We start from the raw sequence: 25,441 nt of genomic DNA, 5'->3' as shown, positions 1-25,441 counted from the left end.
CACCTCTATTCTCTCTGTAACAAATTTACTGAACAATGTTAATACAAAACAGCTCATAAACCCAGGTGGAACAGCCCTAACATTTATGGAGCTCTTAAACATTTGCTTTCTTATTTCTTTCTTTTTTTACATAAAAATGATCTCTTACTCTTCTCATCTGACTGGCAGGAGAAGTTCTCCAGCTCTGGACACATTTTCTGTCAAAGGCAGTAATCAGGCGAACTGTGAACTTACAGGACGGGCTGTCAAGACTACTGTACTCTTCTATTGGAAAGAAGATTATCGAAGTAAGAATCTGATGTTCCTTTCCAGTGCAAAGGGTACAGTAGTCTTGACAAATAGGACGTACCAAAGCAGTCCCTTGAGTCTAGGGTGGGACAGATGAGAATGCAATTAACACCGAGGAAAGGGAAAATGGTGTCCTGTTGTGATGCCACGTTCACTTTGTAAAGGTATGGACCACATAGTTGCTCTAAAAATCTCCTCAGGCAGAAATGTTTAGGCTTCCACCCATTATGAAGCTACACTTCTAATGGAATGTGCTCTCAGAGATATCAGTGACTGTTTACCATAGCCAATGAACACTGACAAAATTGCCAAGTGAATCCATCTAGAAATAGATGCCTTAGAAGCTAGGCTGCCCTCCTCTAGCCTGACTGGTTAGAAAAAAAGATGATATGAAAGCCAAAAATCATTGGTAACTTCTAGGTAACGAAGAATGCTCCACACATCCAGTATCTGCCCAAGCCCAATTCTTTGGACAGTACAGACTAAGGCCTGAAGGTCTAAGAGTCTTTTGACTTGAACCTTGACTGCTTTCTTCGTCCGGCCGGAGAGTTCACAAATCAGTCTGTCAGAGGGTGACCAAATTCGAGCCAGTATTCCTCTTGAATGATATCCAGTACCCAGCAGTCCAAGTATATCTGTGCCCAGGCCTCCCAGGCTGACAGCCTCCCTCCTATCTGCGGAGGGATGGCCACTGATCTGGAATCAATGGGATTTCTTGAAGGCTGCTGTGGTGTGAGATCAGAGGGTTGAGATCACCTGTTGCTGTCTGGACCCTTGAAAGATCTCTGTGCAGAGGATCCTCTGGAGTACTGACCAAAGTACAGAGATTCTCAAAAACTATCTCGACCAGATCCCCTAGGGGTATGTGGTCTGCTGTCTGACAATGCTTTAGGGTGACAATCTGCCACACCGGCCATAAGGCCATCCAATCACTTACCAAAGAGCATTTGCTTTCTAAAGGGTAGCCTGCTCAAAGTGGACTTAGAACAGAATCACCAGCCCATTGCCTGATCCAGAGCATTCTGCAGGCAGAAACAGAATACGCAGAAACCTTGCTCATGACTCAGATTATGTGGCGCAGTGGTTAAATCTACAGCCTCAGCACCCTGAGGTTGTGGGTACAAACCTATGCTGTTTCTTGTGACCCTGGGAAATTCACTTCATCCCTCCATTGCCCCATAGATAGATTCTGAGCCTGCCGGGACAGACAGGGGAAAATGCTTGAGTACCTGAATAAATTCATGTAAAACGTTCTGCGTCCCCTGGGAGAACGATATAGAAAATTGAATAATATAGCGTGTCTGTTATATAATCAACTCCCGCCATAACCAAATGGGGGTAAACGTCATCATCCAAAGCAGGAGTTCCATAAAAACTGGTATGGCAAGCATGCACCACAAACGAGGCTGCTGCTGCTGCCTTAAGCCCCAAAGCCAAGGTTTAAAATTGCCTTTTGAGGATCACATCTACCCTGCAATACTACATATCTATAGGCTGCCAGTCAGACCGAAGTTGGACTGAGACCTCAAGATCCTCACAAATCCATGCACTGTGATGGAGGAGGGAAGCGTAGCTGGCACCAGCTAAAGCCCATCCCCGACCAACATAGGGCCAAACAGCCTGCGCTCAAGTGCCTGATAAATCAGGGTAAGCTTAGCTTCCAGGGGAATGGTCCCAAAGCTCCACAAATGAAATGCTAAGCAGGTTCCCTAAAAGGGCTGCCCTATTAGCAGCAGACTTCTGTTCAGTGAGTCTGCATCTTCTCCCAGAGGTTGTGGTAAGAGCGGATAGTGTAGCTGTTTTAAGAAAGGTTTGGACAATTTCCTGGAGGAAAAGTCCATAGTCTGTTATTGAGAAAGACATGGGGGGAAGCCTCTGCTTGCCCTGGATCGGTAGCATGGAATATTGCTACTCCTTGGGTTTTGGCCATCGTGAGAATGGGCTACTGGGCTTGATGGACCATTGGGTCTGACCCAGTAAGGCTATTCTTATGCCCCAGGGCTACTGGGATCCTCTCGAGCACTGAAAGTCTCATGATTCGGACAAAACCTGAAAACAACATATATTCAGAGCAGATCAGAAAAACACCTTCTCAACACCTTCTCAACTCACTTGCAGAAGGCACAACCCACTGAGGAAAGGGACAGAGTTGAAAGATGTGACATCCTTCTGCAAGAAACTCACAGTTTTGGGTTAGAACCCATCTTAAGACTTTGCATTGAAAGTTATCTTTATTATTAGAAATATACATAGGAATACAACATCCGATAGGTGCACATGAATTAACAAAGTGAAAAATCTATTGTTAATAATAATCATTAATTTTTAAATCCATTAGAAAAGTTGTATTAAAAAAAAATCCAGTATGTAAGTTGAAAGCACAGGGGATAGGTGAGATGGAGATACCATGCTCCACTAGACCTCATTTGTTAGGAGGCAGTCAGCTTTAAGATCACCTTCCTGAACATCTCATTGCAACATTTTGTCCATCTGTATTAGCAAAGTCTTCATAAAAACTGAAGAAAGAAGGTGAAATATCGATGTTCTACCATCATTATGGCCCTGATTCTATAAATGTCGTCTAACTCCTAGGCACCGTTCAGCACGACTGTCAATCATCTGCTAGATGGCGTTTATAGAATCGTGCCTAGTGAGGCCTAAGCATTCTTAGGTGCACTGCCATTTAGGCCAGGATTTTCTTGGCCTATATGAGAGCGCCTACTGGTGCCTAAGTCAATCTATGCGCAGACTCCATACCGAATCTGCCCCTAATCATGCCTACTTGCTGGTAGCCACCTACCTTGAAGGCACGCTGATCTAGGTGCCTAACTTCCAGCACCATTTATAGAATTTGGGCCTAAATGACACAGAAGTTGAAAAATCCTTTGTCAGTCTAAAAGCAGTGCTGAGGTGCTAAAGTTCATATTCCATCTATCCCATGCAAAGTGGTAAAGGATGACAGGTTTCAGATTTTATATGAATCAGACTAGCCACTAACACAATATACATATTTTATAGTTGACATTTTTCACATGGATTGAGAAAAAAACAAAAAACAACCCCCCCCCTCAAAACACACATAAAAAATTCCACCAAAACTATCACTTACCTTATATAATACGCAAATATAAACTGATCTAAATATAAACTGAGGTAACCTTTTCCCGCAAAAAAAGGAGGAAAAAAAGTTTGACTTAAATATAAACCAAGATTAGAAATTTGGGCATGTGAGTGTTGTAAGATTTGTCATAAGTAATCACTAATTTTTAATTCGGGGCTGTTTCGAGGCCCAAAAAAAGCTGAAGGAGAGCCAACAAATATCTTCCTACTTGGTGCTATGACACCAACCAAGTTTCTGAACTTTTATCCCCACCAGAACACCTGGCCTCAGTCACACATGCAGAAAACAGAAAAAACCCTTTTCAAATACAAACTCACAACTTAAAAGTACTATTGTAAACAAATGAAATCCTAATATGTCAGACTCTGCACACAGTACGCCACAAAAAGAAATAGAAAGAAATGCATTTCTTTCTGAACAGTTCAAATTATAAAAACAGATGTAAATTTCAAAACTGACTATTTCAGTCACTAAATTGAAAATAAAAACATTTTTCTTACCTTTGTTATCTGGCGATTTTATTTTTTTTGATCATCTTGCTCCCTCTTTGCTCTTAACTCTGTTTCCAAGGCCTCCTTATGCATTTGCTATTTCTTTCCTCTCCTTCACATCTTGCACTACCATCCATCTTTGGCACTAATTTTTATATTCAATTTTCTTCCATTTTTCTGCCTCCATCTCAAATCTATCTTTCCAGCTCTTCCCCTCCCCTCTTCTCCTCCATCCATGTGCACCATCTCTTCCTTTCCCTCCATCCATGTGCTACCATCTCCTTCCTCTTTTCTTTGCCCCTCCCATTCAGCATATCTCCCTTCTTTCTCCCTCCCCATCCCCTGGGTTCGTCCCACCCAGTTCCGAAATTCCCCGCCCACAAAAACTACACGGTCACTGGTGTGGAATAGAGAGTTGCGCGGGGACAGAAATCCCACCCGTCCCCACCCGTCCCCGCCAAAGTCCCACCCGTCCCCACCCGTCCCCGTGAGGACTCCCACCCGTCCCCGCGAGGAATCCCTCCGTCCCCACCCGTCCCCGCGAGGAATCCCTCCGTCCCCACCCGTCCCCGCGAGGAATCCCCTACGTCCCCGCGAGGAATCCCCTACGTCCCCGCCCGTCCCTATAAACTACAGAAATAGTTATTTCATTTAATTATGCTACTGAATTAAAGGCTCTGGTAGAAACCCATTTAAAAATAAGCAAAAAGACTTTATTAATTTGGAAATATTAATTGGGAAGAATACATACTTTGTAAATGGGTTTCTACCAGAGCCTCTAATGTTTATAAATTTTTATCAACACAACTAATATACTACTTTATCCTTAAGCAAAAAAAAAAAAAGAATTTTTTTCCTACCTTTGTTGCCTGGTTTCTGCTTTCTTCATATTCTCATTCAATTCCTTCCATCCACTGCCTCTCTTCTCTCTGTGTCTTCCATTTGCTCTGTTACTGTGCCTCTCCCTTTTTCCCCCATCCCAAATTGGTCTGGCACCCATCTTTTTCCTTCCACTCCCCCCATAGTCTGGCACCTCTGTCTTCTTCCCTGCCAGGGTCTTCTCCCCATTCCCTCTTCCCCATTTCCTTCCAGTGTCCTTCTCCCCCACCATCTTCCCCATGTCCTGTCAGGCAGCATCCTTCTCCCCCCTCTGCCTTTCCCATGTCCTTTCAGCGTCCTTCTCCCCCCTCTGTCTTCCCCATGTCCTTTCAGCGGCCTTCTCCCCCCTCTGTCTTCCCCATATCCTTTCAGCAGCCTTCTCCCCCCCTGTTTTCCCCATTTCCTTTCAGCAGCCTTCTCCCCCCCTGTTTTCCCCATTTCCTTTCAGTGGCCTTCTCCACCCCTGTTTTCCCCATGTCCTTTCAGTGGCATTCTCCACCCCTTTGTCTTCCCCAGTGCTTTCAGGGTCCTTCACCCCCCTCTGTCTTCCACATGTGCTTTCAGCATCCTTCCCCCCCTCCTCCCGTTTACCCCATGTCCTTTCAGCATCCTTCTCCCCCCTCTGTCTTCCCCATGTCCTGTCTCCCACCTCTGCCTTCCCCATGTCCTTTCAGCGGTCTTCTCCCCCCTCTGTCTTCCCCATGTCCTTTCAGCGGCCTTCTCCCCCCTCTGTCTTCCCCATGTCCTTTCAGTGGCATTCTCCACCCCTTTGTCTTCCCCAGTGCTTTCAGGGTCCTTCCCCCCCCCTTCCTCCCGTTTACCCCATGTCCTTTCAGCGCTCTTTTCCACCCCTTTGTCTTCCCCAGTGCTTTCAGCGGCCTTCTCCCCCCTTAAGCGTCTTTTCTTCTCCACTCCACCTTTCCTCCCTCCCTGCCTCCACCTTTGTGGCGCTTTTGCACCGGACCGACAACAGAACAGGCCCGGTCGGACAAATCTCTCTGTCCTGTAGCCGCGAATCTAAATTACCTTCTTACAGCAGCTGGAGTAGTGAAGCTGCTGTAAGAGGTAATTTAGATTCGCGGCTACAGGGCAGGGAGGTTTGTCGGCCGGGCCTGTTGTCGGTCGATCGGGGGACCTGACCAGCTGTGCACATTCTTTGGGGCGGACCGCCCCCTCCCCCCTCTTTCATTCGCCATTGCCTTCTTCCTACCTGCCCTGCCGCACACAGCCGACCGGAAGTCTTCTTGATGTCAGCGCTGACGTCGGAGGAAGGGAGGGCTTTGCTTAAGCCCTCCCTCCGACGTCAGCGCTGACATCGGGAAGACTTCCGTTCGGCTGTGTGCTGCGACAGTGCAGGTAAGGAGGAGAAGACTACCCTCGCGGCTCGAATGCAGTGCACTGCGATCCAACCCCGCAGGAACCCCGCGACCCTCGGAGGCGTCCCCACGGGATCCCCGCGACCCTAGGGGGCATCCCCATGGGATCCCCGCGACCCTAGGGGGCGTCCCCACGGGATCCCCGTGACCCAAAGGGGGAACCCGCGGGATCCCCCGTTCCCGTGCAGCTCTCTAGTGTGGAAGTAATTCTCTTGCGATGCATGCGGTCTCTTCTGCACCATTCCTTTGCTGCTGTCTGCCCAAGCGGAAAAAGGAAGTTGCTTTGAAAGAGGGTGGACCAGAGCAAAAGAACAGTACAGAGGAGGCCACGGCAGCACTGGAAAATTGAAGAACAGTAGCTTAGGCACTTTTGTCCTTCACTACTCGCTCTCCCCTGCCCCAGACTAACATCACACTTATAGTTCTGGGACTCAGGAAGCTGACGCTGATGATCTGTGCTGGTGAAGGGCCTTGAGTGTCTGTGCATGCTCAAGGCTTGTTGGCTCCCGCCCACTCCGGGATTCTCGAATGGAGTCCAGCAAGCCTTGAGCACATGCAGATGCTCAAGGCCCTTCACCAGCACAAAGCATTGGCGTTGGCTTCCTAATTCCCAGAACTGTAAGGGCGATTTCGGTCTGGGGCAGGGGGAGTGGGTAGTGGAGGATAGGAGTGTCAGTCATCGGGGTGGGGGGAGAAAGATAGCAATGTCAGTCATCAGGGGAGACAACAGTAGTGATCATTGGAGGGGGGTGCAGGATAGCAGTGCCAGACATTGGGGGTGGGGTGGGGTGGGGTTGGGTAGAAAATGGCACCATTGGTCATCGGTGGGGAAGGAAGGAAAAAAGCACCATAATAAAAAAGGAGGCTCGAATATAAACCGAGGCCCCCATTTTTGGGTCATATTTTTGGCCCAAAAATCTCAGTTTAAATTCAAGTATATATGGTAAATGATATAGCTAAAGTGACAAAGATAAACAAATGAATAAAATCATCAATTACAAACCTTTTTTGGAAGAGAATAATGTTTAATAGAGTTTTAAAAAGATATATTAAACATTCCTAAAATTCAAAGGCAATGCATCCTGGGACTCTTACAGCCAGTTTTACATCAACCTATTTAAATTATAAATTGGCATGTGAAAATTTAAATCAGCAGACTGTGAATGTATTCTGAAAGGTATTACAATCTGCTGTCCTCTGGGTATAAAATACTGTACAAGACATATAAGTCCTATAATGCTATGACCTTTCTTCTTCAATTCTAAATTTTCATCTGTTATAGTTGGCTTTCTCAATTCAGAATTTGATACGTTGCAAAGAATTTGGGAACAAAGACCCAAACTCAAGCACAAAGCAGATTCTAGGCATGCTGGCCATTAACTAACCCCCCCCAAGGCCAGGAGCGCTAAATGCTCTGAGACTCAGAATTCCTATGAGCGTCGGAGCATTTAGCACTCCAGGCCACGGTAGAAACCTCTACCATGGCTTAGTAAAAGAGGACTAAGTTAGGGGCTTTTTACTAAGCGTATCCTCATGTGGGCTTTTCCCATGTACTAAGCCCATTTCTAGTGTGGACAAACCATGGCTTCTTCCTATTTGTTTTACTTCCACTGGTGAAGTCAGCGCACTAGTTGGTTAGCACATCCATGCCCCTGACATCCCCCCCAACAAATAATGTCAAAAAATTAAATAATAGGTGTTTAGATGGCAAAACTAACACTGAACACTTTAGCGCAAACCACATTATGCCATTTTTGCTGTGTTAGAAGCATGATAGCACCTAATGAGGCTTAGTAAAGGGGCCCTTAATTTTATTTTATCCAATATAAAATAATACTAATACTGTTCAAACAACATCTTATGTTGAACTAGTATTGTAAAAATTTATATTAAAGTGTTCTGGTATTGATATGATGCAGAGTTAACACATTTTGTGACATACAGACATACATGAAAACATGTTTCATTTAACAGACATATATACTATATACAGAAACTTCATAAACTGAGGTTTACAGTGTCCGCATTCAGTTTGCCACTACTTAAACTATGTATCATAGCAATCATATGGGAATGTTTATTCAGTTCCTCTTGCTGTGTTTTCAGAATGGCTTCCTTTTCTTTCAAAAATGCTTCTAATTGTGTCTTTTGACCTTCTAGTGAAGATGTCTAAAAATGAAAATTACAAAAACATACACAATTTAGAACTTCATCTCACAACAGAGAAGGACTGCAATAGCAATGCTGGGGAGGAGGGGCTAAAATAAAGGGAAAATTCCCAGGTATTTGTGGCTCATGCCAGAAGGATTCCAGATTCTGACTAAACAGGAAGAAACTTCTGGACCAAAATATCTTGTAGTATATTAGCAATAGAACAAAACTGGTAAGGACATCAGCACTCTAAACAGGTTGCTTTGGCCTTGTCCGCCGGAGAATTCACTCTGCCGCGTTACTGATGACATCATCAGAAACGCAGCAGAGTGAATTCCCTGGTGGACAAGGCCGAAGCAGCCTGTTTAGAGTGCTGCCAACCCGACGCTGCTTTGAATGAAGGTATATAGGACTCGCTCACGGTGGGGTTCGGATGGGAGGGAAGGATGGAGGGTCAGCGGGGGGGGGGGGGGTTTGGCTGCGCGGCGGGGAGATGGGGTGCTCAAGGGTTCTGCTGTACAAGGGATGGAAGGGAGGAAAGGAAGGATAAAAGCTGGGCAAGGGTTCTGATGCATGGGGGATGGGAGAGAAAGAAGGATAGAAGCTAGGCAAGGGTTCTGCTGCACAGGGAGATGGGAGGGGGAGGAAAGATGCTGCACATGTGGGGGAGAGAAAAGAAAGAGGAAGAATTGGGGTGAAGGAGAGAAAGGGAGAGATGATCATGTACATACCCCGAAAATAAGACCTAGTGTGTTTTTTTGGCCCAAAATTAATATAAGACACTGTCTTATTTGGGGGAAAATGGCAATACCCCACCCTCTTTATTCTCCTTGTGCTGGTGAGGGGAAAGAATGCTTTTATCACAATTTAAAGTATGACTTGAGACCTCTGCATAAGAAATCCCCCAAACCTATTATTATTCAAGATCTTCAGAGAAAATGGAACGGAACACTTGAATAGTTTTTTTTAATGCACTTTTAAAGTCTCTAAGGTCCTTCCAAGAAGTACCCTAACTGTACTCTTACCACAAAAAAAAAAAATCTCACAGTGTGATACATAGTAAAACACCTTCTCAAAGCAGCCCCTACATTCACACTCACACCCAGAAAGATTATTTCTACTTCAGGAAACAGGTGAAAGCCTAGTTTTTCTCTCAAGCTTTTTATTTGTTTTTATTTGATTTTATTCTAAAACTTAAACTTTGAATAATTATGTTCTTTTCTATATTTTTTATGGAGCTCCTTTCCTTTTAAAACTAGTGATTATAAACTGTTTTGATCCCTGTGTAGGAAATAACGGTACACTTCTCCTTCCGTATTCGCTGTGATAGGGGATTAACAGAAAGCAATGTTACTTACCGTAACAGTTGTTATCCAGGGACAGCAGGCAGCTATTCTCACTAGTGGGTGATGTCATCAGACAGAGCCCCGGTACGGACGTCTCACAAGCACGTGTTGCTTGTAGAAACTTAAAGTTTCTAGATGCCCGCACCGCGCATGCGCCGGTGCCTTCCTACCCGGAGATCCGGGCGTGTCTCCTCAGTTCAGGTAGCTAGCCTGAGAAGCCAACCCAGGGGAGGTGGGTGGGACGTGAGAATAGCTGCCTGCTGTCCCTGGATAACAACTGTTACGGTAAGTAACATTGCTTTATCCCAGGACAAGCAGGCAGGTATTCTCACTAGTGGGTGACCTCCAAGCTAACCTCAGTGGGATGGAGGGGGAGTTGGCGACTTAAGAGAATAAATTTTTCAATACTGTTTGGCCAAACTGTCCATCCCGTCTGGAGAGGGTATCCAGACAATAATGTGAGGTGAATGTGTGAACCGAGGACCAGGTGGCAGCCTTACAAATTTCCTCGATTGGTGTTGATCTGAGGAATGCTACTGAGGCTGCCATTGCTCTGACCTTATGGGCTGTGACCTTACAAGGAAGTGATAATCCAGCCTGGGCATAGCAGAAAGAGATACAAGCCGCCATCCAATTAGAGATGGTGCGCTTTGATACGGGTCTTCCCAACTTGTTAGGATCGAAGGAGACAAAAAGTTGAGGAGTGGTTCTGTGTGGCTTGGTGCGATCCAGGTAGAAAGCCAAGGCACGTTTACAGTCTAGAGTGTGAAGGGCCGATTCTCCGTGGTGAGAATGGGGCTTAGGGAAGAATACTGGAAGTACAATGGATTGGTTGAGATGAAATTCGGAGACCACCTTAGGCAGGAATTTCGGGTGAGTGCGGAGGACCACCTTGTCATGATGGAATACTGTGAATGGTGGATCCGCCATCAATGCCTGGAGTTCGCTGACTCTGCGAGCGGACGTAAGGGCTACAAGAAAAAGCACTTTCCAGGTGAGATACTTAAGAGGGGCCCTGTTGAGTGGTTCAAACGGGGGCTTCATGAGATGGGAAAGGACTACATTGAGGTCCCAAACTACTGGTGGTGGTTTGAGAGGAGGGTTAACATGGAAGAGTCCTTTCATAAATCTGGCGACCACCGGATGGGCCGAGAGGGGTTTCCCTTGTAGGGGCTGGTGGAACGCCGCAATAGCGCTCAGGTGGACTCGTATGGATGTGGACTTGAGCCCAGATTGAGATAGGTGTAGGAGATAGTCCAGCACGGAGGATAAGGAAGCTCGCTGAGGTTCCTTTGACTTAGAAACACACCATGAGGCGAATCTGGTCCATTTCTGGGAGTAGCATTGTCGAGTGGCGGGCTTCCTGGAAGCTTCCAAGACCTCCCTCACTTCTTGTGAGAATTGGTGAGGGGTTACGTTGAGAGGAACCAAGCTGTCAGGTGGAGAGACTGCAGGTTGGGATGAAGTAGTGATCCTTGATGTTGAGTAAGTAGTGAAGGAAACACTGGAAGTGGTACTGGTTCCCTGCTGCTGAGTTGAAGTAGGAGGGAGAACCAAGGTTGTCTGGGCCACCGAGGAGCTATTAGAATCATGGTGGCCCGTTCGAGTTTCAGCTTGACCAGAGTCTTCTGGATCAGCGGGAATGGTGGGAACGCATATAGAAATCGTTTCCCCCAGTTCAGTAGAAAAGCATCTGCCTCGAGGCGATGAGGAGTGTAGATCCTGGAGCAAAACTGAGGCAGTTTGGAGTTGTGGGGAGCCGCAAAGAGGTCTATCTGAGGCGTCCCCCATTGCGTGAAGATTTGGTGAAGGGGGCTGGAATGGAGAGTCCATTCGTGCGGTTGTAGCAGACGGCTTAGTTTGTCTGCTAAGACGTTGTTCTCCCCCTGGATGTATACTGCTCTGAGTAGGGCGTTGTGGCGCACCGCCCAGTCCCAGACTCGTAGAGCTTCCTGGCAAAGGAGGGCCGAGCCCGTGCCTCCTTGCTTGTTGATATAATACATGGCGGCCTGATTGTCTGTGCGAATGAGGATTACCATGTCGTGAAGTAGGTGTTGGAAAGCTTGGAGCGCATTGAAGATGGCTCTGAGTTCCAGTAGATTGATTTGGTGTAGTCTTTCCGCACTGGTCCAGAATCCTTGGGTGCGGAGACCCTCCAGGTGGGCCCCCCATGCATAATTCGACGAATCGGTTGTGAGAACTTTCTGATGGGGGGGAGAGTGCATCAGCAAACCTCTGGATAGATTTGAAGAGGTCATCCACCAAAGTAGAGACTGCCGAAGAGCAGGTGTGACTACGATGTGTTTGGATAGTGGATCGGACGTCTGATTCCACTGTGATGCCAGGGTCCACTGGGGGATCCTGAGGTGGAGTCTGGCAAAGAGTGTCACATGTACTGTGGAGGCCATATGGCCCAGGAGCACCATCAGTTGTCTCGCCGGTAGGGTTTGGCGAGTAGACACCGACTGGCAGAGATGAAGAAGAGACTCCATGCGTTGCAGGGGCAGGAATGCTCGGAGTCGGGTGGTGTCCAGGACCGCTCCGATGAAGGGGAGGGACTGGGTGGGTTGTAGATGGGACTTGGAGAAGTTGATCTCGAAGCCCAAATTCTGGAGGAAGTAGGTTGTAGCCAAGGCCGCCGAAGTGACCTCTGGGGCTGATGGGGCCTTGATGAGCCAGTCGTCGAGGTATGGGAACACCTGTAGACCCCTGTCCCGGAGTGCCGCGGCCACTACCACCAGGCACTTTGTGAAGACTCTGGGGGACGAAGATAGGCCGAATGGTAGCACTCGATACTGTAGGTGCAGATTTCCCACCCGAAATCTGAGGAACTTTCGGGAGGCCGGGTGAATGGGGATGTGAGTGTAGGCCTCCTTGAGATCCAGGGAGCATAACCAGTCGTTCTGCTCGAGGAGGGGGTATAGAGAAGTCAAAGTCAACATGCGAAACTTCTCTTTGACCAGGAACTTGTTGAGGGCCCGAAGGTCTAAAATGGGTCGCAGGTCGCCCGTTTTCTTCGGGACGAGGAAGTACCGGGAGTAAAACCCTCGGTTCAACTGGTCTGACGGGACCGGCTCGACAGCCCGAAGCTGAAGTAAGGTTTGGACTTCCTGAAGAAGAAGGGCGGTCTGCGTCGAGCTTGAAGGATACTCTCTTGGAGGATGGTCCGGGGGGACCCGGTGGAATTGAAGAGAGTATCCTTCTCTTATGATGGTGAGGACCCATAGGTCCGTGGTTATGGCCTCCCATCGATGGTAAAAAAGATGGAGGCGGCCCCCTATGGGAGAGGCCGAGGTTATGCTCCCGGGAGGGGCGTCAAAAGGGCTGGGGGGCCTTAGGTACAGCCGGTGGCTGAGGTTTTTGCTGAGACTTCTGGGGAGGTTGTCTCTTCGCAGGCTGTCTCGCAGCAGGCGTTTGTCTGGGCATGTAACGCCGCTGGTAAATCAGGGGTGGCCTGGAAGGTCGAGACTGTTGAGGTTTGGGTTTGGGCCGCAGGATGGATTGAAAAGATTTTTCATGATCCGACAGCTTCTTGGTAACAGTTTCGATAGACTCATCGAACAGGTCAGCTCCAGCACATGGTACGTTGGCGAGTCTGTCCTGTAGGTTGGGATCCATATCGATTGTACGGAGCCATGCCAGGCGACGCATAGCTACCGCGCTTGCGGCGGCGCGTGCCGAGAGTTCGAATGCATCGAAGGAGGATTGCATCAGCTGGAGGCGTAATTGGGAGAGGGAGGCTACCACTTCCTCGAACTCGAATCGAGCTTGGTTGTCTATGAACGGAGTGAACTTGCGGAGTACCGGCAAGAAGAACTCCAGATAGGAAGAGAAAAAGAAATTGTAGTTTAGCACCCGTGACGCCATCATGGAGTTTTGGTAGAATTTTCTACCAAATTTGTCCATCGTTCTCCCCTCTCGGCCCGGCGGTACAGAGGCGTAGACCTGGGAGGGATGAGAGCGTTTAAGGGAGGACTCGACCAGTAGGGACTGGTGGGAGAGTTGAGGGCCCTCGAACCCTTTATGGTGCACGATGCGGTATCGAGCATCGAGTTTGCTGGGGATCGCCGGTATGGAATACGGTGTTTCGAAGCACTGCATGAAGGTCTGGTCCAGTAATTTATGCAAGGGGAGCCGAAGCGACTCCGTTGGAGGGTTAGGTAAATGCATGGTGTCCAGATACTCTTTGGAGTATCGGGAGCCCGTGTCAAGGGTCACATCCAGATCATCCGCCATTTGTCGGAGGAATGATGAGAAGGACAATTGTTCCGCCAGCGTCGGTCTGTGGGACGGGCTGGAGGAGGAGGAGGCCTCCAGGTCCATGGACATCGGGGAGTGGCAAGGAGAATCGGGCACCGATGTCTCCTCGTACTCCGGGCCCCCCGGCGGGGACACCTCTGATGAGGAGTATCCCCTACGTTGCAGTTTTTTCTGCGGTGACACCTCCGAATGGCGTGAGGAGTGCCAGGATGAGTGTCTCGATCGGTGCCCGTCTCGGTGGCGGGACGGGGATCGGGATCGTCTGTGCATCGCATGGTCTCCCGAGGCCCCCAAGTGGATAGGGCTGGAAGCGGTGGATCGCAACTGGGTTTGCGATGCGGGTTCTTGCGATGCTACCCAAGTCTGGTAAGGAGTACGGAAGAACTCTTCCTGACTATGCCCAGGGCTTCGAGTATCGATCGGAGGTCTGGTCCCATGTTGGCGCGGAGGCGTAATGGGTTCTAATGGCGGCATATCGGTAAGCGAGGCTTGCCGCGTGGGCATCGCCGCCCTCCCCCCGTTCGTCCTCGTCGGTTGTCGAGGTCGAACGGTGTGGGGGAGGGGGAGGGGGCGGACCGCCCCTTTGGACCGGTACCGGGAGGTCACCCTGTATGGCAGCGATGAGCCCGGGTCCGATGGTCTGCATGAGCTCAACGAATTGAGCTTCCAGCACGGACCGTAGCGAAGCCGATAAGGAGGGATCCGCACCGAAAGGGGGTCCTCCTGTGTCGGGGTGAGCGATGCCGGTTTCACCACACTCGATGCAGGAGGGGTCGATGCCGGTTTCGCCCGAACCGGGGAGGTATCAGATGAAGTGGAGGCTGAGGGATCCTTAGCTGCGTCCATCTTGAACATCGATTCCCACAATAGGCAACGCCGCTTGAATGAGCGTGCCGTAAGGGTAGAGCAAGGCCTGCACGATTTCGGGATGTGGTCAGGGCCCAAACACTGCAAACAGCGCCAGTGAGGGTCCGTGAGTGAAATCGCGCGTTGGCACTTGCTGCACTTTTTAAATCCAGTGATTGGCCGGGACATAGGCCGGAAAATCTCCGCCGCGAGGTCGAAGCCGGTGGGCCTGAGCCACGTGGCCGGCCCGTTCGACCCGCCGGAGGAAATAATCTTCTTTTTTTTTTTTTTTTTTACTGAAAAAGAAAAGTACTGTTAACTGTAATTAAAAGAAAGCGAAAAACGCGGACAAGGAAGGCAAATTTAACTGAATTCAGCTAGCGCATGATGAAGTTGAACTTCTCAGCTCCGCGGAAAAGAAAGAACTGAGGAGACACGCCCGGATCTCCGGGTAGGAAGGCACCGGCGCATGCGCGGTGCGGGCATCTAGAAACTTTAAGTTTCTACAAGCAACACGTGCTTGTGAGACGTCCGTACCGGGGCTCTGTCTGATGACATCACCCACTAGTGAGAATACCTGCCTGCTTGTCCTGGGATAACCACAAATACTGAAAACCGCAAATAACTTTTTTATATGTTATTTGCTGTTTTCTATTAAAAACCATCGTGAATATGGTGAAACTGCGAATAACATGGTGGGAGACCTGGCCTGTTCCTAAAGGAGAGGCAAAACACAGTGACCAAAATGATGGGAATCAGCGATTTTCTCTGTAAACGCTTGAAATCAGCGATTTTTCTATGCAAGCTGATGTAATTTGGGGGGGGGGGGAAGAGCCAGCAAGCTAAAAAACGTGAATAATTGAAACCACGAAGGGAGAAGTATATATCAAGAAACAAATCTAAACACTAGCTAATCACACAACCTCTGAGATCATCTGCACACACTGTAAGAACAGCTTCCACACACACCTTTCCAAATGCAATTTGAAAAAAAAATAGCACATGGCCGTTAATTGAGAAAATGGAAAATTGGACATTTTCCAGCTGTGAAAAAAATGGCCTTAAAGTATGGCAAAAGCCTTCTGTGAGGCCACTTTTTCTGCAGTTTGGTAAAAAGGCCCTCAAGTCACATGTATGGGGGTTCCACAGTATACGTATGTTATCTTCTCTCCTTTGTCTACATGTTTCACCTTCACTTCTTCGCTGTCTTTTTAAGATACTTTCCTGTGTATTGTATTGACATTAAGCACAGTTACTTACCGTAACAGGTGTTATCCAGGGACAGCAGGCAGATATTCTTGACTGATGGGTGACGGCACCGATGGAGCCCCGGTACGGACAATTTTAGAGTGATTGCACTCTAAGAACTTGGAAAGTTCTAGTAGGCCGCACCGCGCACACGCGAGTGCCTTCCCGCCCGACGGAGGCGCGCGGTCCCCAGTTAAGATAAGCCAGCTAAGAAGCCAACCCGGGGAGGTGGGTGGGACGCAAGAATATCTGCCTACTGTCCCTGGATAACACCTGTTACGGTAAGTAACTGTGCTTTATCCCAGGACAAGCAGGCAGCATATTCTTGATTGATGGGTGACCTCCAAGCTAACAAAAAGAGGGATGGAGGGAAGGTTGGCCATTAGGAAAACAAATTTTGCAAAACAAATTGGCCGAAGTGTCCATCCCGTCTGGAGAAAGCATCCAGACAATAATGAGATGTAAAAGTATGAACTGAGGACCAAGTAGCAGCCTTGCAGATTTCCTCAATAGGAGTGGAACGGAGGAAAGCTACAGATGCTGCCATAGCTCTAACTCTATGGGCCGTGACAGAACCTTCCAGTGTCAGTCCGGACTGAGCATAACAGAATGAGATGCACGCTGCAAGCCAATTAGACAGCGTACGTTTAGAAACAGGACGTCCCAATTTATTTGGATCAAAGGACAAAAATAGTTGAGGCTTAGTACGGTCTAAATAGTAAGCTAAAGCCCGCTTACAGTCCAAAGTATGGACAGCCTGTTCTCCAGAATGAGAGTGAGGTTTCGGAAAGAAGACAGGCAAAACAATGGATTGGTTGAGATGGAATTCAGAGACAACCTTAGGGAGAAACTTTGGATGTGTACGCAGAACCACCTTGTCATGATGAAAGACAGTAAAAGGTGGATCCGCAACTAGTGCATGTAGTTCACTGACCCTCCTGGCAGAGGTAAGAGCAATAAGGAAAAGCACCTTCCAAGTGAGGAACTTGAAAGGAACTGTAGCCAAAGGTTCGAACGGAGGCTTCATCAAGGCAGAGAGAACTACATTGAGATTGAAAAGACCCCGCATGAATCTGGAAACCAAAGGATGAGCTGAGAGAAGTTTCCCATGAACTGGTTCATGAAAAGCAGCAATAGCACTGAGGTGGACTCTGATGGAAGTAGACTTGAGACCAGAGTCAGACAAAGAAAGAAGATAGTCTAGCAAGGTCTCCACTGCAAGGGAAGTGGGATCAAGATGATGACGAAGACACCAAGAAGAAAACTGTGTCCACTTCTGATGGTAACATTGCAGAGTGGCCGGTTTCCTGGAAGCATCCAGAATAGAACGAAAGGGCTGAGACAGAAGATGATCAGTTGAATTCAGCCCGAGAGATACCAAACTGTCAGGTGCAGAGACTGGAGGTTGGGATGCAGAAGGGTCTCTTGATGCTGTGTAAGCAGAGAAGGAAACAGAGGAAGTAGAATAGGTTCCCTGGAGCTGAGTTGAAGTAGAAGGGAGAACCAATGTTGCCTCCAGGGGCCACCGTGGAGCAATGAGAATCATGGTGGCTTGTTCCCTCTTGAGCTTGAACAAGGTTCGTAACATGAGAGGCAGAGGAGGGAAAGCATACAGGAACAGATTGGACCAATCCAGAAGAAACGCATCCGCTGCCAGACTGTGAGGAGAGTAGAGTCTGGAGCAGAAGCGGGGCAGCTGATGATTGTGAGGAGCTGCAAAGAGGTCTATCTGAGGAGTGCCCCATTGAGCGAAAATGGACTGTAGAGTCAAAGGATCGAGAGTCCATTCGTGGGGTTGGAGAATTCTGCTGAGGTTGTCCGCCAAGGAATTCTGCTCTCCCTGAATGTAGACAGCCTTTAGGAACAAATGGTGATCTACGGCCCAAGCCCAAATCTTCTGGGCTTCCTGGCACAAGAGGCGAGAGCCTGTCCCACCCTGTTTGTTGATGTAGTACATCGCAACTTGATTGTCTGTGCACAGCAAGAGAACTTGAGGAAAGAGAAGATGTTGGAAAGTCTTGAGGGCGTAAAACATCGCTCTGAGTTCCAGGAAATTGATATGATGCTTCTTTTCCTGGGCTGTCCAAAGGCCTTGAGTTTGGAACTCGTTCAAATGAGCTCCCCAGGCATAAGGGGAGGCATCGGTGGTGATGACCAGTTGATGAGGAGGTAGATGGAACAGAAGACCTCTGGAGAGATTGGAGGATATCAACCACCATTGAAGAGACTGACGAAGAGATGATGTCACAAATACGTGTCGTGAGCAAGGATCCTTCACTTGGGACCACTGGGTAGCCAGGGTCCATTGAGGAGTGCGCAGGTGAAGACGTGCGAAGGGGGGTGACATGAACTGTCGAGGCCATGTGACCCAAGAGTATCATCATTTGCTTGGCAGAGATGGAGCGTTGCGGAAGCACCTGCTGACAAAGAGATTGAAGAGTTTGAAGATGGTTGGACGGCAGGAACGCTCTCATGAGGACTGTGTCCAGCACTGCTCCAATGAATTGAAGTCTCTGAGTGGGGATGAGATGAGATTTGGGTAGATTGATCTCGAACCCCAGAAGCTGCAGAAACAGAATGGTCTGGTTGGTGGCCAGGAGTACTGTCTGAGATGAATTGGCCTTGATTAACCAGTCGTCCAGGTAAGGAAATACCTGAAGGTGGTGAGAGCGTAGAAAAGCAGCCACCACAATCAGATATTTGGTGAACACTCTTGGAGAGGAGGCAAGACCGAAGGGGAGCACCTTGTATTGGTAATGACAGTGATTGATCATGAAGTGGAGGTACTGTCTGGAGGCCAGATTGACCGGTATGTGAGTGTATGCCTCTTTGAGATCGAGAGAGCATAGCCAGTCGTCGTGAGTAAGAAGAGGGTAAAGAGTGGCCAAAGAGAGCATTCTGAATTTTTCTGTGACCAAGCATTTGTTGAGATCGCGAAGATTTAGAATGGGTCTGAGATCTCCTGTTTTTTTGGGAACCAAAAAATAACGGGAGTAGAATCCCTGCCCCTTTTGATCTAGAGGAACTTCCTCTATGGCGTTTAGAAGGATGAGGGATTGAACCTCCTGAAGAAGGAGGGAAGATTGAGGAGTGTTCAAAGCAGACTCTCTTGGCAGACTTTGGGCAGGAAGTGTCTGAAAGTTGAGAGAGTAGCCGTGGCGGATGATGTTGAGGACCCATTGATCCGAGGTGATGATCTCCCAACGGCTGAGGAAAAAAGTAAGACGGCCACCTATAGGTTGAGGCAGGTGGGCAGATGGGAGAAAACTGGCTATGCCCTGGAGAACTAAGTCAAAAGGGCTGAGTAGATTTTTGCTGTGGAGGTGGCTTCGCAGGTTGCTGCTGTGGTGGCCTAGGGGTTTGTCGTTGTTGTTGACGTTGACGCCTAGGTTGTTGGGGAGCTGATGTCAAAGGGCGAGCCACATAACGGCGTTGATAGGCCGATTGTTGTCTAAAAGGCCGGGTAGGTGGAGTCTTCTTCTTTGTTTTTAGAAGAGTATCCCAGCGAGTCTCATGGGCGGAGAGCTTTTGGGTGGTAGAGTCTATGGATTCACCAAAGAGTTCATCCCCTAGGCATGGAGCATTAACCAGTCGATCTTGATGGTTGACATCAAGCTCCGACACTCTGAGCCAAGCAAGGCGGCGCATGGCCACAGACATGGCCGTTGCTCTGGTGGTAAGTTCGAACGTGTCATAAATTGATCGAACCATAAACTTGCGTAGCTGGAAGAAAGAGGACGAGCACTGGTGAAAAGCCTGCCGTTTTCGATCAGGAAGGTACTTTTCAAAGGAAGCCATGGTGGTGAGAAGATGCTTGAGATAGAAAGAGAAATGGAAAGCATAATTACCAGATCTGTCAGCAAGCATGGCATTCTGGTATAACCTTTTACCAAACTTATCCATGGCTTTACCTTCTCTGCCAGGAGGGACAGAAGCATATACACTAGCTCCGGCAGACTTTTTAAGCGTAGATTCCACTAGAAGAGATTCATGTGGAAGCTGCGGCTTATCAAATCCAGGGATAGGTATTACTTTATACAAAGAATCTAATTTACGAGGGGCTCCTGGAATGGTCAAAGGAGTCTCCAGATTCTTATAAAAGGTTTCCCTCAAGATATCATGGAGGGGTAATTTGAGAAATTCCTTTGGAGGCTGGTCAAAATCCAGTGCATCAAGGAAGGCTTTGGATTTTTTAGACTCAGCCTCCAAAGGAATAGAAAGAGATTCACACATGTCTTTCAGAAAGGAAGTGAAAGATGTAGAATCTGGTCTGGAGGATGGATCAGGAACAGCAGGATCATCCTCATCCGATGAACACTCACCCTCAGAAAGAAAAGGCTCTTCGGAGTCACCCCACAGATCAGGATCACTAATGTGGGAGCTACGGTCTCGAGACTCCGGTGTGGAGGGTTCCAGGTGTTGGGATTTGCGTGCCGACTTACCTGACCTCATAGACACGGTACCGGGAGATGTTACAGGCTGCATCGGTGCCGAAGTCTGAACAGCCCGGTGTTGACCTCTCGGTTCCGGTGCGAGGACTGGCATGGAAACCGATGAAGCAGAGTGGACCGGTACCGACAAAGTGGACGCGGACAAAAGAGGCTGCTCCACCGTCGGTACCGGTGGCTCAGACCAGACCGGGACTGGAAAGCTCGGTGCCAACAGAGCAGGAAGGAGCTGTTGTAACTGCTCTTTGAGCTGCACCTGTAGGACGGCTGCAATGCGCTCGTCCAGAGAAGGCACCGGTACAGCCTTTTTCTTCTGCGGTACCTGCGGTGCCGCTCGACGACCCAAGGATGAGGAGCCCGAGATCGAGGGACTCACCTCAATAGGGGCGGAGCGCTTCCGCGGGCGCCTCGTGGTCGGCAGGACTGGGCTCGCTGCTATCGAGACCGGAGGACGCTCCAGCGGGGAAGGCTTCTTAGCCGGCTTACCTGGGTGTTGCGACGCTGGCACGGTGTCGACAAAGTGGGTGCCGACTGAGATGGGGCCGATGCCGGTGTCGATGCTGCAGGGTCAGACATATCGGCATCGAAAAGCAACCGTTGCTGAATTTGACGGTTTTTCAATGTTCGTTTTTTCAATGTGGCACAGCGGGTGCAGGTGGAAGCCTGATGCTCAGGACCCAGGCACTGTAAGCACCAGTTGTGCGGGTCCATGAGAGAAATAGGCCGTGCACACCGCTGGCACTTCTTAAACCCTGGCTGGGGGGGGCATGAAAGTAAAAACGGCTTCCGCCAAATCGAAGGCCGAGGCCTCGATGGTGGCAGCAGGCCCCGCCGGGGCAAAACCGACGAAAGAAAAGAAAAAAGAAACTTCTTTTTTTTTTTTTAAATAAGAAAAATAATAAAAGAAAAAAGGAAATACAATTTCCGAAGAAGATTTCGCGAGCGGGAAGGCGATCAGAAAAAATCTTTTCAACAGCCGTTGAAAAGTGCGTCTTCTTAGCTCCGCGGAAACTAAGAAACTGGGGACCGCACGCCTCCTTCGGGCGGGAAGGCACTCGCGCGTGCGCGGTGCGGCCTACTAGAACTTTCCAAGTTCTTAGAGTGCAATCACTCTAAAATTGTCGGTGCCGTCACCCATCAGTCAAGAATATGCTGCCTGCTTGTCCTGGGATAATGAACATTATGGCGCCTGGAAAAACGGCCCCAGCTGCATATTAATCACACTTCGGTGCTGTTAACAGAACCACGGCTATTGGCGCCTAAGAAAAAAGTTAGGTCCTGTAATGTAGGCCAAGATGTTAAAGGTCTACTTTACTGTCGCCTAAGTTTTAGGGAGAATCACGTCTAGCAGTGCCTAAGATCATCTCCACCCCTAACCATGCCTACTCTGCCACTAGCTGCCACGATTCCGGCACCTATTCCAGCAGGTGCCTATCTTTTTAAACAAGTTTTAAATTGGCTTTAAATGACACAGTGATTAAAGCAATTAAGTTAGGCACCAGTAAGCACGATCAAGGTGCCTACCAGTATCGTTTACAGAATATGGCCCCAAGCTTCTACTATGATAGCGTCCCACACCGCAGGCTGTTGAACAAACTAAAATCGATGGGATTAGGGGATACATTCACTACATGGGTAAGGGATTGGCTAGATGGTAGGCTTCAAAGGGTGATGGTAAACGGTACCCCCTCGAAAACGTCAGCAGTGATGAGTGGAGTACCTCAAGGCTCCGTCTTAGGGCCGATTCTATTCAATTTATTCATAGGAGATTTAACCCAAGGACTGAGAGGAAAAGTATCACTGTTTGCAGACGATGCCAAACTATGCAACATAGTTGGCAAAAACAGTGTGCCTGACTTTATGACGCAGGACCTAAGACAGCTTGAACAGTGGTCATCAACTTGGCAGCTAGGCTTCAATGCTAAAAAATGTAAAGTAATGCACCTAGGCAAAAAAAATCCACACAGAACTTACACACTAAATGGTGAAACCTTGTCCAGGACCAAGGTGGAACGTGATTTAGGAGTGATCATTAGCGACGATATGAAGGCTGCCAATCAAGTAGAGAAGGCCTCGTCCAAGGCAAGACAAATGATGGGCTGTATCCGTAGGGGTTTTGTCAGCAGAAAACCTGAAGTCATAATGCCACTGTACAGACCATGGTGAGACCTCATCTCGAATATTGTGTTCAATTCTGGAGACCACACTACCGAAAAGATGTGTTGAGAATTGAGTCGGTTCAGCGAATGGCTACCAGGATGGTCTTGGGGCTCAGGGATCTCACGTATGAAGAAAGGTTAAAAAAACTGCGGATGTACTCGCTGGAGGAGCGAAGAGAGAGAGGGGACATGATTGAGACCTTTAAGTATATTACTGGGCGTATAGAGGTGAAAGACGATATCTTCAGTCTTACAGGGCCCTCGGTAACCAGAGGACACTCGCTGAAAATCAGGGGTGAGAAATTTCGGGGTGATACTAGGAAGTACTTCTTCACCGAAAGGGTGGTCGATCATTGGAACGAGCTGCCTCAGCGGGTGATTGAGGCCAGCAGCGTATTAGATTTCAAGAAAAAATGGGATATTCATGTGGGATTTCTAGAAGAGTAAGAATCAGGGAGTGGGTCATTGGTATGGGCAGACTCGATGGGCTATGGCCCTTTTCTGCCGTCATTTTTCTATGTTTCTATGTTTCTATGTTTTAATATGTACTGTCTGTCATATGCCTTGATTGAAAAATGTGGGATACAAATGTTAATAAATGAATATTTAACTGTGTTTAATGTGCACTATACTGACAGCATTACATCATTGCTATATCTATGACTTGATTTGTCAGTTTCTAAGTTTGTAATTGTGTATTATGCTGGTTTTTGAGCATTTCATTGTGGTCATATTTCCACTATAATTGAAAACTGTATATGCCCATTACAGTTGATGTACACCATCATGATCAAATTTCTTCAAAAAGGCAGTTAAAAAATTTAATTAGAAGAACTTAGTGATATTTTTGAAATCTCATTTAATGATTCTGTCCTTGTACAAATCACCACCAATATGGGACATGGAATAGAACAATTAACCCTCTCAGTTTCCCAATACAGTTCTTTCATTCTAGCAGAGTTGCAAATAATAAAACTGTGGAACTGCAGCTCAGGCCCTGTCTATTTGAGAAGCTCCTGAAATACTGAGTTCAGTTTGGTGCAAAACTGATCATTTCACAGTACGAGGGGGTAATGAAAAGTTCTCAGCCCAACCAACTTCCTAAATTCTGAGCATTATTTTGCTACTGTAGCCGAAATGAGAAATTAGGTTCTTACCTGCTAATTTTCTTTCTTTTAGTCCCTCCATACCGGCACAGAAACTGATGGATACTAGCTCACCATGACCAACAGGTGGAGACTGAGACACACAAACTTTTGACTGTGGGCTGTGCAGTCCCAAATGCAATCAGTCTGACGAACAGCCAAGCAGAACTAAGAACTGTGAACTATAACAGCAACATCACTCTCAGAAGGACAATAGACACTAACAGAGAAAGACTGTTGGATACTGATTAGAATGAGAACCTTCAATAAATGTCCCCACAGCTCGCCAGCTATGCCAGACAAACCAAATGCCACTGTACTTTTAATCTCCCCTAACAACCCAGACAAAAAAACACTGCAGAAAAAAACTACACTCTTCACGCAAAACTCCAAGTAAAAAGCGACAGGGCGGAATGAGTGGAATGAGCTTTGAGAAATTCAGGAACAGGTTTCTTCTGAAGAAGGTACTCTGAAGCAATAGCCTCCTTGATCCATTGCGTAATGGTAGCCTTAGAAGCACCATCCTCCTTACGAGGACCTGCTAAAAGGACAAAAAGACTATCTGATTTCCGGAACTCCTGAGTCCACTTAACATAAGAGCGAAGGATCCTATAAACATCCAATTTGTGCAACTGCCTCTGCTTCAAAGAGCCCTCCCGAGAACCCAAGACCGGAAGGACTACGGACTGGTTGACATGAAAAGGCGAAACCATCTTTGGCAGAAAAGAGGAAACCGGCCACAGTATGACCTGCTCCCTAGAAAACTCCAAGATGGGAGGCCTACACGAAAAGGCCTGCAGTTCGTAAACGCATCTCGCAGAAGTAATGGCTACTAGGAAGACTGCCTTAAGAGCAAGATCCTTCAACATGCAGGAGCCAAGAGGCTCAAAAGGAGGGCGCACTGAAAGATGGAGCAATTTTGCTGCCCTCAAAAACCAAACCATATCTGGAGAAGAGGCTAAACATTGACCATGCAACAAACTGCGAAACACAGAAAAAAGCTACAAGCTGAACCCGGAGGGAGGACCAGCCCAACCTGAAAGAACTCCAAGATATGAGGCAAAGAATCGCAAAGGGAAACTACACCACGTGCAGAACACCACTCCTCAAAGAGACGCCAAACTCGCACTTAAGCCCAAGAGGTGGAAAGTCTCCGGGAACCCAAGAGGGTGGAAATCACCTTATCTGAATAACTTTTTTTACTTAGGCGTTCCCTTTCAAGAGCCAAGCCATAAGACAAAAGGGACCCGGATCGAACACTGGAATGGGACTCTGTGTCAGAAGGTCAGCGGAAGAGATCTGCTATGAGAAGATGAACCAGATCTGCATACCATGGGCGCTTGGCCCAGTCCGGAGCCACCAAGATCACATGGCCTACATGATGAGCAATGCGAAGAAGGACTTTGCCCACCATCGGCCACAGGGGAAAAACATACAGAAGCCGTCTATTGGCCAAGGCTACACCAGAGCATCCAGCCCCTCAGCCTGGTAATCTCTGTGCTGACTGAAAAACCTCAGTGCTTTGGCATTGACACTCGTGGACAACAGGTCCATGACTGGCTGGCCCCAAGCTTGCACAATCAACTCGAAAGCAGGAGGACCTAGACACCACTCACCGGGATCGAGCACATAACAACTGAGGAAGTCCGCCTGGACATTCTCCACGCCCAATATGTGGGAAAC

At 48.1% G+C, this 25,441-nt stretch overlaps 1 protein-coding gene across 2 annotated transcripts in view; it reads right to left on the bottom strand.

Annotated features, from left to right (window-relative positions):
* Positions 1–7,165: 7,165 nt before the first annotated feature.
* CIP2A (cellular inhibitor of PP2A) overlaps positions 7,166–25,441 on the bottom strand; it is a 153,125-nt gene continuing 134,849 nt past the window's right edge. For both annotated transcript variants that reach the window (XM_033941528.1, XM_033941527.1), the window contains one exon: positions 7,166–8,324. In XM_033941528.1, the coding sequence (XP_033797419.1) occupies positions 8,154–8,324 (171 nt within the window). In that variant the 3' untranslated portion in view covers positions 7,166–8,153. The remainder of the gene's footprint in view (positions 8,325–25,441) is intronic.

Source organism: Geotrypetes seraphini, chromosome 4, assembly GCF_902459505.1.
Source record: "Geotrypetes seraphini chromosome 4, aGeoSer1.1, whole genome shotgun sequence".
In the NCBI taxonomy this organism is placed as follows: Eukaryota; Metazoa; Chordata; class Amphibia; order Gymnophiona; family Dermophiidae; genus Geotrypetes; species Geotrypetes seraphini.
The sequence above is the reverse complement of the archived record's forward strand: the minus strand, read 5'-3'. Positions and strand labels throughout refer to the sequence as shown.